The sequence below is a fragment of the Leopardus geoffroyi genome, chromosome A3 (genome assembly GCF_018350155.1).
Source record: "Leopardus geoffroyi isolate Oge1 chromosome A3, O.geoffroyi_Oge1_pat1.0, whole genome shotgun sequence".
Lineage (NCBI taxonomy): Eukaryota > Metazoa > Chordata > Mammalia > Carnivora > Felidae > Leopardus > Leopardus geoffroyi.
Window position 1 is genome coordinate 81,238,370 of NC_059336.1, and position 13,799 is coordinate 81,252,168.

Genomic DNA, 13,799 nt, shown 5'->3' on the forward strand with positions numbered 1-13,799 from the left:
TCTCAGAGAACAAACTGAGGCTTGATGGCTGGAGGTGGGTGGGGGATGGGTTAGGTGGTTGATGGGTATTAAAGGAGGGCACTTGTTATGATGAGCACTGGGTGTTGTATGTAAGTGATGAACACTGAATTCTACTCCTGAAACTAATACTACACTGTATGTTAACAAACTAGAATTTAAATAAAAATTTGAACAAAAAAATCATGTGTAAGTATCATGTACAACTTTATGAAAATCTATTTAAAAAGTTACATAAAATGGATAATTTTCCAGAAATACAAATTAAGGAAAAAACAGAATTCCTGAAAAATAAGCAACTCTTCCTTTAAAACACCACACCCAGGCAAATTTCATATGTGAGTTTTACCAAACACTCAAACATCAGATAATTCCTTTTGGTGCTGTTTCAAAGACGAGAAAAAGAAAAAGCTAGCCAAATCATTCCATAGGTCTAGTACAACCTTCATATGGAACTTAGAAAAGATAGTAAAAGAAAGTAAAATTGCTTACCAATCTCATTTTTGAGCAAATTGTAAAGCCCCTTTAATGTTTTTTCCTTACTAAGTAGAATCAATCATTCTGTACTGGCTACTACTATATAGCATACACATACTCTATCCACAGCATCATTTAATGCCTTAGTGCACTTACATGTTTTCATATTTGTCTCTCATTGGTGGACACTAAGATCCCTGCAGGCAGGGTTATTTTTTGTATTCGTATTCCCTGTAATGACATACAGTGTTTACTTCAGGGTCATGCTCAATAGTTGTCAAATGATATAGAAACAGAAGGAAGGGCCTTTCTTCCTTGTGTAATGTGTATAGGCAGGACGTGAAAAATAAAGGCAGTGAGTAAACAAACCACTTGGCTAGAACACAGGTTTGCATAAGGAAGTAACATTGGAAAGGTAGGTCAGGGCCAGTCAATGTGGGCTTTTCAATGCTGAGGCTGTTAGTTATGCTAAAGGCATTTTAGCAAGCAATGGCTAAATCAGACCTGTGCAGAATCCAGATGAGCACTTTTTAGAGCTATTACAGACCTGAAGAGGTGATCTATCTGGTTGAAATCTATCATTTTAAAAACAGACAACTAAAGTCTGAGAGGACAGGTTATCTATCCAAGGCCAAAGAACACAAAACTAGCTAAAAGCAGGCAGAAGCTTAGAGGCAGTAAGCTTGATTAATGTCAGACAGTTAGTATGTATATCGTCTGACCGACAGGTAAACCAAGTTTGTCTAACTCCAAAGTACATCATCTAGATGACACCAGGAGATGAGGTATATAAAACATATGTATACCCTTTAAGCACTCCTAATTTCATGTAGTACATTCATTTCACATACAGGTAATTTGTGTAAAGTTTAACTAAATTATTTTTACCTTTATTCTAAGGCAGAACATTTAGAATTCTAATTAGCTTTATTACAGTCATTTTGATGAACTCTTTTACTCAATTAGCTTCTGAACCCAAGATCAATAAAACAGTAGGCATGAAAAACCAATGAATAGGAACAAAGCACTTCCTTAGCCTCACAAAATCCACACCTAAAGCATTATAAGTAGTTTTAGTGACTATAACAAAATTGGAAAAGTTCCAGAAAAAGGTGAATTAATTAATTAGAAAGGACTCTACAGTCTTAAAAGATAGCCTGGAAGTTTATAACACCAGAAAAAGTAGGTAGGGACAGAAAAAACCTGGACTTGTTCATTGTATCTCAGAATACTAACTCCGAGAAATACTTCATAAAGTCTAAATGATAATAAATTTAGAGAAAATATAGACGTATACTACAGTTATTCCTTGCCTTAGGATGGATTCACGTCCCAATAAACCAATCATATGTTGAAAATATCCTTAGTTGAAAATGCATTTAATACACCTAACCTACTGGACCTCACACCTTAGCCTCAACTGCTTAGACATGCTCAGAACATTCACATTAGGCTACAATTGGGCAAAATCATCTAACACACAGTCTATTTTATAATAAAGTATTGAGTGTCTCATGTAATTTACTGAATACTGTGCGGAAAGCAAAAAACAGAATGGATTTATGGATACAGAATGGTCGTAAGGGTATGTGGCTGTGATCACATGGCTGGCTGGGAGCTGCACTGTCTGCCACTGTCCAGCATCATGAGAGAGGATCCTGTCACCTATCACTACACTGAGAAAAGATCAAAATTCAAAATTCCAAGTATGGTTTCTACTAAATGTGAATTGCTTTCACATCCTGGTGAAGTCAAGAATTGTTAAGTCAAATCATCTGTAAGTTGAACTGTCTATATTCTACTCAGGCAAAAACTTAAAAAAGAATAAGGGAGGGTTGCTTTTGTTAAGTTATAAAAAAGAAAAACAAATTCCATACTCAAAGTACTGGTACAAGTTGAAATTACCTGTAGGTTCACAATAATGAATGATGATAGAACCACTGTCAGGAATAGACAGGGTAGAATACTGTCCTCGCCTCCTAGATTAACCCTTTTGGTGCTCCTGTCTGAGGCAGGATACCAGATGAGAAGGCCATAGTTCTACAGCCCTCCTGATAAATTCTTGCCTTAGCCATGGTTTGGCTCCACAGTCTTCTACCAAATAGGCATCTGACTAATGTTTACTGATTCATTAACTGAAGTTTAAAGAAGGTGATTGATAAGATAACTTTGGCAAGCAAGAAATTACAGGCAAGCTGTAATGATAGTACTAATAATGATATTAATAAGAATCACACAATGATCAGCGTTTGAGAGTTTACCATATGTAGATACTGCTCTAAATGCATGTCATAACTTATTTTTCTTCGTTAACTCTATTCTTCAGATAACAAAACCATGGTGCACACAGGTTAATTAGTTGCCCAAGGACACAGAGCTAGGTAGTGGCAGAGCTAGGATTTGAACCCAGAAGCCTGTGTTCTTAATCACTGTGATACTTTAAAGGATCCCACTTTATATGTACTTTCCTCTTTTCAGTATTTAGAAAAATAAATTATACATTAAAAAAAAGTATTCATCTTTATTTCAGAATCAAAAAAACTAATAATCCTATTTTATTTGTTCTTCAATAAAATGTATATGTTTGCTTTAGATTTACCTCCAGTCTTCCTTGAGCATAACCTAGGAGCAGCAGATTGGCTCTGTCCTTCTCAGGAGAAATGGGGGCCCAAGGCCAAGCATCATCACTGACCAGCGGCCACCAGCAAACAACTGTATCTTGAACACAATTGATGGCTAGATGACGGTCTGCTGTCCTGTTTACTGGGCCCGGTATCTCAGAATAGGAAATCTAATGATTAAGAAAAAAAAGCACATAAGAATCATTTTTTAATGCAAAATCCTCGATGTATTACAAAAATTAAAGCATCTGTAGATGTAGATAAATGCAAGTAAATATGCATGTTAAACATGTGCTTAAGGAGGTGTCAGAATTTACCAAATTCTTTTGACACATATATAAAAAAGACATATGTTCAAAATTCTCCCCATTTTTAGCAGAGGAAAGGGAAAGGAGAAATGTGAGTTAGGGAGGAATTGGCTGTAGCAATCCCAATCAATACCAAAATGTACAGTCATGGCTGCTTGACAGCATCGACCTACACATAGGATTTAAGACCAGCTATATTAAATGACAAGTTCAGTACTGCTGACCAAGAGTATCTGACTACTGTTTAAGACATAACATGTTAACAATGACTGACAACAATAAAAGGAAAAACAACTTGAGGCAAATATCACTTTAAAGAATATATGAGACATATACACATATATTCTGCATAAAGGGATAAGCCACAGCATCATGCGTAAAAGTTTATGCAGCTTCTGAGAATTATGCTTCTCTTTCTTAGGAAGGATTTGTAGAATTTATTATTCAAACTATGTTATTTTGGAACATGGTTATTTGAAAACATAAGCACGGCACCATCTGGGTGACACATGCCAAGGAAATATAGATTGCACCGTATTTCTGCTTAAGGAATTAATGGAAGGTTGATAGCTTGGAAGAAAAAAAAAAACTATCTTGCCATTGCTGGTCAGCAATAATCGAACCACTTTCTGGGGATTAAGCGCATGGCTAAGCCTACTGGACCAGACACTAGCAAAGGGCAGGGGGTCTTCTTATCAGAGAAATGCTTCTGGAGCCAGTCTCACTACATGACAGATTGCTTTCATATTCCTGTCTGCAAGGCAACAAAGGATGGCAGTAATGCGATAATGCCAGAGTGCAATGGGTGTTAAGAACCCGTTGCATTTATGTATTGTATTTAGTAAATAATCAGGCTCATCCAAATTGTGATCTCACCACTCAACCAAGGCCATTAAAATCAAGGTTAATGCTTTAATAATCCTCTGCTATTTTTTTTAATATGGTCAAAAGGAACCCTTTTCTATTTGCATGGCCATAATATTATTGACCTCTTCATCCTCTGAATGCACATCAAAAGGAACTGAAATCAAAGTAATTACCAGTGTTGTTCTCTCATGGTAAACATTTAACTCCTTGCACTGTCCCTTCACTGTTAAATAAATTGAATTGGATTTTTTAAATGTAGCCTGGAAAACTTGTTAAAGGTCAGTAGATTCAGGATATTTACCCTGCAATTTTCTTTGCCAAAATTATTTCAATCTGAAAGAATTATGGTACAGCTGTAAAGAAAAACAGGATTATAAATACACTATTTCTTTGTTTTAAAATCCAAATGGGCAATGACAGACAACACAGATGTACCTTATGCTTTGAAGTGCAAATTCTTATATTTATGCTCTCAATATTATTATTTTGACTACTTATCTTCTTATTTGAGAGGAATACCACAATGGGATAGCTAGGTCCTTACAAATATACATACAATATTTTGACATCCTATTGCCATGTCACACATTATTTAGGAATTTCTAGATGAAAAAATAGAGTTAAAACAAGAAACTGGCACTTTCAGTCCTCATAGTACACATCATGTATGTTATCTGAAATTTTCTGTTTCCTGTGAGTTTTAATGGCATCAGTTTTCTATCATGATGGTCAATAGGGCAAGTAAAGTGAACAAGTTTCTTAAATTATTCTTCCAAAAGACAAATGGCAGTTTTTACTAAGTATTAAATATATATATATATTAAACATTGAACCAGAAAGTGAAATCCATGGGCTCTTCCAAAGGGAAGCAGGTTACTTCCCTGCATGCATAGTCCAATGCATAGACATGGAGTGCCCATGTTATTCTCAAATCCAAAGGCATAAAGAACAAACAAACAAGTAATTCCCTTACTTAAGGTGCAAGAGTCCATATACCAGGTCTATTTTCCACATCTCTTCATAAGAAAAGATGACATCCTGGCAGTTTCTCTCTGATCCCATTAATGGGTAGCTATGATCCTTCAGCTGAGAAGACTGTACTAAGCTATCCATCACATCTAAGATGGAGAACTAGTAATAAAAATTTTACACAATAGCATTGAAAACATTTTAAATAGTTTGAGTTAATGCACATTGGAGCATTTTATTTATTTATTTATTTATTTATTTATTTATTTACTCACTCACTCCATATTGGTACATTTTAAAGACCAGTATTAGTAAATAAACAACATTTCAAATAAATCTACAATTAGCCAACCTGGAAAATAGCATCCCATTAAGAGTGCTAATACCAGTTTTTTTACTAACCAAAATAGAATACATGAGTACCACTGATTTTCCAAGTAAAGAAAATCAGTATTAAATGCTACAGAAGCTCCACAAGATTGGCAAATATGACCAAATTAGTTTATTACCACAATGAAAAACTCATTTAATATATTTTATCTCATGTCAAAAAAATTTTTTATAAGAATAGAGGTTTCCACCAAATAAAACTAAATCCTCCCCATACCACTATCATCTCAATCACAATAAGAAATAATCCCAAAGGGCAAAAGGTTAGCTTAAATACTACTTTTTCAAACACACACACACACAAAGTTTCAAGCCATAAAGCTGACTTCTAAAAATCTTTGCCGTTATTACGGATAGATACTCTGGGTATGGCATAAGTGTGCATCTTTTTTAAGGAAGCTTTATATCAGTTCTGTTCCCAGTGAACAGTGAACTGTCTCAAATCCACGTCACAGAGGCTGGATCAATCTTGCAAACACAAGTCATTGCTGAAAAGAGGCCTTGAACTGAAACAGCCTGGAAAATGTATTAGATACTCATCCTAGCAGAGAGTATGCCTTCCAAGCAGTTAAAATGTAATGTGGCAAAACTTATATTAAACACATCATTTAAAATAAAAATCCTTCCTTAACAGATGTAAAGTCCCTGATACAAGGAAACAAATTACCTGGAGTTAGTGAAGGGAGAGATACTAACATATGAAGGAGAATTCGTTTTGCATTCTTCTCCAGTTATAGCTGGTTGGGGGGTGGGGGGGTGGGTATTTTTCCTCCCCTTGTTTATTATACTTTTCTATTAACCTTTGAAAATGCCTTCTTTCTTCTTTCTTTTCTTGTGAAATGGAAGCCAAAGTAGCTATCCTTGCCTAGAAAGATGATATGAGGTCTTAGGGAAAAATGAGAATGCTGTATATACTACCCTTAGGAAGAAAAACATTTTCAAATGTGTAATTTGTCTCTGTTATGTGTCTATGATTTCCATAAGTACCAAACATGTCATTATTAGACCCTTATAATGAGATTAAAACAGAAAAGGTAGGAGAGCCACTATTTTTAATAAATCAACCCTAATCATATAATTAATTCTGGTTTTCCAGAAATCTAGAACTGTTCAAAAATACTGAACATAGTATCAGCCCATGTGATACTCTAGCATACCTTAATAGTTAATAAAATGACTATAAATTGAAATCTCTACCTTATAATCCAAGGCTGAGAGTTTTTCCAGTCTTTTGTTTACATCAGGAGAACCCATCTTCTTGGTAAACTGAATAAAGCATAGTTTGTTTTGTGCCAAAAATGATAAGATGATAAAGTTGTCTGTAAGAAGAGCTAAGGAAAAAAAAATTTGATAAAATACTGTAAAATACTAAGTTACAATAAAATGATAATGAAGTAATTTTTTCCACTGAAATATTACAAAAAGCTACTTTCAGAATATAAATACCAACTGAAATAACTTGTCTCCCAAATATCATTATTTTACAAGGATATTAAAGATACTATGAATAAACAATAATCATCAAACTAGTGATGCATGGATTTGATACTTTTCCTTTTATCCTGAGACCATTTTATGATACACTGATGTTTGGGGACAACCACCAAATGAGATATATTTGGAACTAGGGCTAGAAAAGCATAAAATAAGGACTATTCCATACTGAATCTAAGATGAAAACATTTTTTTGTGCTTAGCCTTTAATCCTGCATTTATAGGATATAAACCATGCGAGAACAAACTGATTTTTTTTTAGGGGATATAGATCAGTGTTCTCCACCAATCTTATGTATTTTTTTACTTTAAATTTTTCATCAATGAACTTTCTTTTTGAGGGTATACAAGCTGAACAAAACAAAGCATATTATACTCAATATGCACATTATGTAAGTTAATATCTAATAATGAAGATTAGCAAAAATATTTCTACAGCTTTATTTCTATGCACACTAGTAGGTAGACAATTAATATTCATGAGTTATATAAAGGCTACTAATATTAAAAATTATTGATAAAAACATATAATAGGAATTTGAGAAATACTTTATATTGTTCCTAGCATAATGAAATTATACAATGTTTCATATATTTTTCTTCACTTCCACACCCCTGGCTGTGCAAGCAGCAACCAACAGTATATCTACACAATTACAGGAGAATCTGGAGAACTGCCAAGAAATCACATTGTTATCATGGTCTCATGAGAGTGTATTATTTGGGGTATAAATAAAAGAAACAAGTAAAAAAAGATATCTCAGAGACATGAATAGTGTTGGAAGTCTTTTATTTCTTATAGAGGAGCATCAACATGACAAAATCATCACAGCCACTATTTTATTCGTAGTGTCAACAAAGGGGACAATTATTAGACATGAAAATGGAACTTCTTCCATCGGAAGCTTCCTTGGCACCATGTTCCTGTAAGGAAGAGGAAATGGCACACTTACAATCCTACCCCCAGCTTATTACTATCAGGAATGTTGCTAATTACAGCCATCCTGCCGAGTGCTGTCCTCTAAGATGATGAAATTGTGTCTAAGTCATTCAGTGGTAGCTAGTGAGAGCACAGAGCAGAAGGAAGGTTTCTGTGTTCTCACCTCTGTCCTTTCCACTGGTGCACACTTTGTTCTGATTATTCAATTTAAGATACTGACCATTTTCAATTTCTAATGATAATGCAACCTGTTTCTTAAACCTTTTTACCTTCAATAAAAGAATATAAGCTTAAAACCTCAGGAGTCAGCACAGTATAGCAGAAAGAAAATGGGCTCTGTAGCTAGAACCTGGGTTCAAATCTCAGTTTGGTTATTTTCAGGCTGTTCCTTAGTATCTCATTCATGGGCACGTTCCTTAGTATCTTAGCTTCAATTTCCTTATCTATAAAATGGAGATAATTATACCATATAAAGTTGTTTTTTTAATTAAATAAGTAGGTTGGTATAGTATAGAGCCTTTCAGGGCTCAATAAATGTCAGTATCCTACCTTTTCAATAATTGGCTTAAAAATTTTTTTTATGTGCTTTGTGGCAATTACATACTGGTTGTGTTATACTTAAAAGAATCCAGCTTTGTATATTTGGCATTGGTTTTTGATGTTTAGAAATAATGCCCAAATTCTCTCAAAAGTTAGTATTCATAGACTTTGGTAGCAAAGAATCTTCCTACGAGCCAAATTACAGACTTTTTTTTTTTTTTTTACTGGTGATTGTGTTGACAAATTTGGGTTATTTTTTTCAAAATTCATTTGAAAATGAAAAATATTTGAAATGTCAACAATAGGGGGCTAATTTTGAAAACACACATCAAAAAAAAATACCCTATTTTGAAAATACATTCACATTTTTAAAGGAAAAACTGAAAAATCCTCAGAATATGAGCCTAACACTTGACAAAAACTTTGGTATTAAATATTAGTCAAAACTTGTATTTGTCCCAGGGGTTGTAACTATGCTATTATAAGCGATTACTTGTGTTTGCAAGTCCCCAGTGGTAATAATTAGTGTACCTGTTGACATACTATTTCTCCTGCCCCACTGTTAATGTAGGCAATTGACTTGCACATGGGGGTAATTACCATCACTGATGGAGTCTGAGATGAGCTTCCCCACCAGGCTTCTGTCAATCACTACTTTCTCCAGCTGCGGCCCAGAGAGGCTTAGGGACACCAGCACACCTGAACCAAAGAGGAGCTAAAACCCGGTAAAGAGGAAGAGTGGGAGGAAGATACACTGAGCATTAGTCTTTCAAAAATCTCTCTTCAAATGTATAAATTATACAGACATTTACACAGCATTTATACCACGAAATTATAAAGAGTTTTTCTTCATCGAAAACAATTACTGCCATTCTGAGTAAATAGGAAAAGGTGGCTAAATGATACAACACAAGAAGTGCATTGGTCAAAGCTATGTGCAGAAACTGAGTTTAGTTCATGTTTATTACAAGTCTAATCATCTAAACATTTAGAAAATACTCATGGAGAGATAAATGCTTTGCACTGCATTCAGAAATATAATGTGTTCTATTAGTATTTTGAAAGATTACTATTTATATCTGAAATTAAAAGACGATTTCTAAATAGTTGTTCCTAGACATTAAATATAGAAAAGATGCAACCATTACAATACAAACAGTGTATGTTACAATTTATTTGGACTTTAAACCCCACTTCTACAAATAAAGATCTTGTCAGTTTAAAATATTAAAATACATGGGGCGCCTGGGTGGCTCAGTCGGTTAAGCGGCCGACTTCGGCCCAGGTCATGATATCGCGGACCGTGAGTTCGAGCCCTGCGTCGGGCTCTGTGCTGACAGCTCAGAGCCTGGAGCCTGTTTCAGATTCTGTGTCTCCCTCTCTCTGACCCTCCCCCGTTCATGCTTTGTCTCTCTCTGTCTCAAAAATAAATAAATGCTAAAAAAAATAAATAAATAAAATAAAATAAAATATTAAAATACATGTAAATCAAGGCAATTAAAATAAAATGTTAAACTTTAAAATTCGTAAATAAATAATACATACCACAAACAATTTCTCAAGAAGAGATAAACACAGTAAAGTACTCAGGCTTTATTAATATCAGGGTTCACCCAACCCCCCAACAAGAGATGACTGGATATTACCATTATGATTTTATATTGCTCCTTTCCAATGGTGGCAACATAATTCATTCATCTCCAAATGTTTAAAACTTCTGAAAGGACTATGCATATGCGTATGCTTGTTATCTATGAGATTATGAAATATCAACATTGGAAGAAATTGTTTCACCTTCAAGGCAACAGACTCAAAGCAGATGAATCATGGAATAGCATATGGTATAAGAAGAAAAAAACCAATTGTCAGTAAACTAATCATGAACATGCTAGCCAAACTCAAAGACAACTATGATTTTAAACAAAACAGGGGAATTCCCCACCTACCTAGATATCATGTCCCAGCTAGAAAGGATGTTTCTGTGTCAAGACATATTTAGACATGTGTGAAAGATGAGCAGCACGAGGGACCAGGTTATTTTAAAGAAAGACGACTACTTCCCCATTGCCTAACAGATTCCAGGCACAGGAATAAGAAAAGAAACTGAAGGGTCCCCCGTGACTTAATAGACTGTCCATTTAACATCAATGCCCCTATAGGGTGCAGAGGACAAGGAAGATGTAATCATATTTATTCATTTGGGAGACTAATAAGAGAAGAACATTTGTTCCAAGAATTTCAAAATATTCACAAATTAATTAATCTCTACTGAATTACATCCAGCTCTGAAATATCTCTTGATGGCAAACACTGATATTTCCCTTTGGGGAATTCCCCAATAACAACAAAGCATGTGGTCTTTATTTCTAAATTCTCCCTTCTCAAGCAGGTAATTTTAGGGTCATCTTTCATTTCCAGTTCTCCCCTATGTAACAGCTCCCTTCCTCATTTGTTCAAAACATCTCTAAAATCTGCCATTTTAAATGTATTTTTATCTACCAAAACCTTAACCTATACTCTTGAGCATCTCTTTTCTTAATTATTCACTGACTACTAGCTCCTTGTGGGTACTAGCTAGGCCACTTGTATCTTTGTACCTTCAATGCTTAAACAATGCCAGGCACAGAGTAAGTGCTAATTAAATGGAGAAAAAAAAAACATAATTAACTCATTATAGGATCTAATTATTCATAGTTAAAAAGAAACTTAGTCTAATCTTCCACTTCCATAAGTTCCTTTTCCTTCTGCAGCATTCCTTCAAGCATCAGCCTATTCTTGAATACTTCCAGTGATCAGGAGCTCATTATCTTACCACTGGACAGTTCTAATCGATTCAGAGATCACTCGGTCATTTTTTTCATTCAACAAACTTGAATGTTGATTATATGCCAAGCACTAAACTGAATTTAGTGGCTCAAAAGTTAATAAAATATAATCCTCAAAATAGATGAAATATAGGTTAATAGAGGTAGAGATATAAGAAAACAAATGTAATAAAGTGCTATTACTGGTCCTATTATAAGAGTACATACAGGGGAGACTGGGGAGACTGAGAAGAAGGTGGTGACACTGAGGTAAAGGCTAATAATGCCTTCTAAGAACTCCTACAGTAATCCGAGTTTTTCTTCAATAGCACACTTTCAAATACTAAAAGATAGTAGCATAGTGTTAAGCATGTACTCCGAAATCAGAATGAAATCAGCACTAGCTCTACCTCTTACTAGCTGTGTGACCTTGTGGGAGTTGCTTAACCTCTCCGTAACTTCATTACCTCATCTGAAAAGGTAATATCTACTTCATAGGAAGAGCATTAAGTAACTTTTTACAAGTAGTATTTAGAATAATGCCCGGCACATATTAATGTTTGCAATTACTATTACTATTTTTTTAAGTTTATTTATTTCGAGACGGGGCGGGGGGGGGGGGGAGGAGGGAAGAAAGCATGAGCAGGGGAGGGGCAGAGAGAGAGGGAGAGAGAGAATCCCTATTGCAAAACAGTGAGATCATGACCTGAGCCTATAGCAAGAGTCAGATGCTTAACCAACTGAGCCACCCAGGAGCCCCTGCAATTACTACTGTTACTGTTATTCAGCCAGTACTCATATGATGTGTACTCACTATACTATTTGCAATCTCTGAGCACATTCTTTTGTCTTTCTGAAAATCTTGTGCCCAGATTGGACTCAATACTAGACATGGTACACTAGACTCCAGGTAAGGTATCACCAGTACAATCTTTTGTCACCTTTCCCATTTGCTATGGTTTCATAAAGATATTGTCTCCAAGATATTTGCAACTTCCTCCAGAAGTCTGGAATTTAATTTGCCCAAGTCTCTCAAATTTCTTTTTCTTTATTTTCTGCTCTCAGCAACATTATCGTGAACTGGCCCTCATCTCCTAACGGTAGTTGCTATTTCTATGTATGAACATCTGCTATCTTATAAAACTAATTCTGTATGACCACTTTAGTGGGATGGAGACGTAAAGTACAACCTGTGAGAGTAGGTAAAAGAAGGAATTTAGGCTGGAAAGGATTCAGAGGGGAAATGTCCAGGTACAGGAAGAAAGTGTGCATATGCTACAGTACACAACACACGGAGATAGGAGCAGTGATTTGGGAACTGCGAGTCCTGCCCAGTGAGTTTCAGCATTCCTTCAGAATCTTTCCTTCCAAGGACTGGCACAGCCTATTCATTCATTCATTCATTCATTCATTCATTCATTCATTTCACAAATCTGTATTAGTATTTTGTATGAACTAGGCCCTGTTCTAGATACTGAAGATACAGCAGTGCATATAACAGACAAAACCTTTTCCCTACCTCCCCTCAGGGAGTTGCGTTCTAGTGTGGACACAGGAAACAGGCAAAACATTTTGATATAATGTCAAATAGCAGCAAGAATTACAGAGAAAAATAAAGCACAGGAAGGATGGGGATTTTAGAAGAATGCTGTTTTGAGCAGAATGACTAATTAAGAAGAAGACCTGATGAGATGACATTTGAGTACAGACACAAATGAAGTGATTGAACAAGACACAAGATTATTTGGAGAAAAGGAGTCTGAGGCAGAGAACAGCAAATGCAAAAACTCTAAGGTCAGAATGTGCCTAGGATGACTGAAGAAAGCTAGGCCAGAGAAGCTAGAGGGAAGTGAGTGACAGTGATATTCACAGAGGATAAAATTAGAGAGGTAGTTGGGCCAGGTTAGGTCGATGAGAAATCACTCAGTTTTAAGCAGCAGAGAATTATGGTCTAATTTATGTTTTTTTTTTTTTTTTTTTTTACAGCTTATGTATTTATTTTTGACAGGGGGCAGGGGAGCAGAAAGGGAGGTGGAGAGAGAATCCAAAGACCTGAAATCATGACCTGAGCTGAATCAAGAGTCAGAAACCTAACCATCTGAGCCACCAAGGTGCCCCTAACTTATGTTTTAAAGAGGGGTCTGGCTGGGCAAGAGTATAAACAAGGAGACCTTAGGAAACTACTGCAAGAGAGAGTAGATGATGGCTGGGCTAAAATGGCAATGCTACAAGAAATGATATGTGGACAGATTTGACATATATTTTAAAGGGGATCAACTAGGAATTGCTTAGGGACTGGGTGTGGCATACAAGAGAAAAACTAAAAAATGTGGGGGCTGAGCAACTGGATTTAATGAGTTACGGAACACCC

General features: G+C 35.5%; 1 protein-coding gene across 5 annotated transcripts in view; it reads right to left on the bottom strand.

Moving 5' to 3' along the window:
• Nucleotides 1–13,799, bottom strand: part of LOC123580849 (WD repeat containing planar cell polarity effector) — a 387,009-nt gene that overhangs the window by 255,937 nt on the left and 117,273 nt on the right. For 4 of the 5 annotated variants that reach the window (XR_006703493.1, XM_045446220.1, XM_045446221.1 and 1 more), the window contains 3 exons: nucleotides 9,225–9,339; nucleotides 6,848–6,981; nucleotides 3,095–3,286 (listed from right to left, as the gene is read on the bottom strand). Coding sequence is in view for 4 of the 5 variants with exons in the window: in XM_045446220.1 (XP_045302176.1) it covers nucleotides 3,095–3,286; nucleotides 6,848–6,981; nucleotides 9,225–9,339 (441 nt within the window). In the remaining variant the exon portion in view is untranslated. The remainder of the gene's footprint in view (nucleotides 1–3,094; nucleotides 3,287–6,847; nucleotides 6,982–9,224; nucleotides 9,340–13,799) is intronic. The other variant, XM_045446223.1, reaches the window with a different exon arrangement.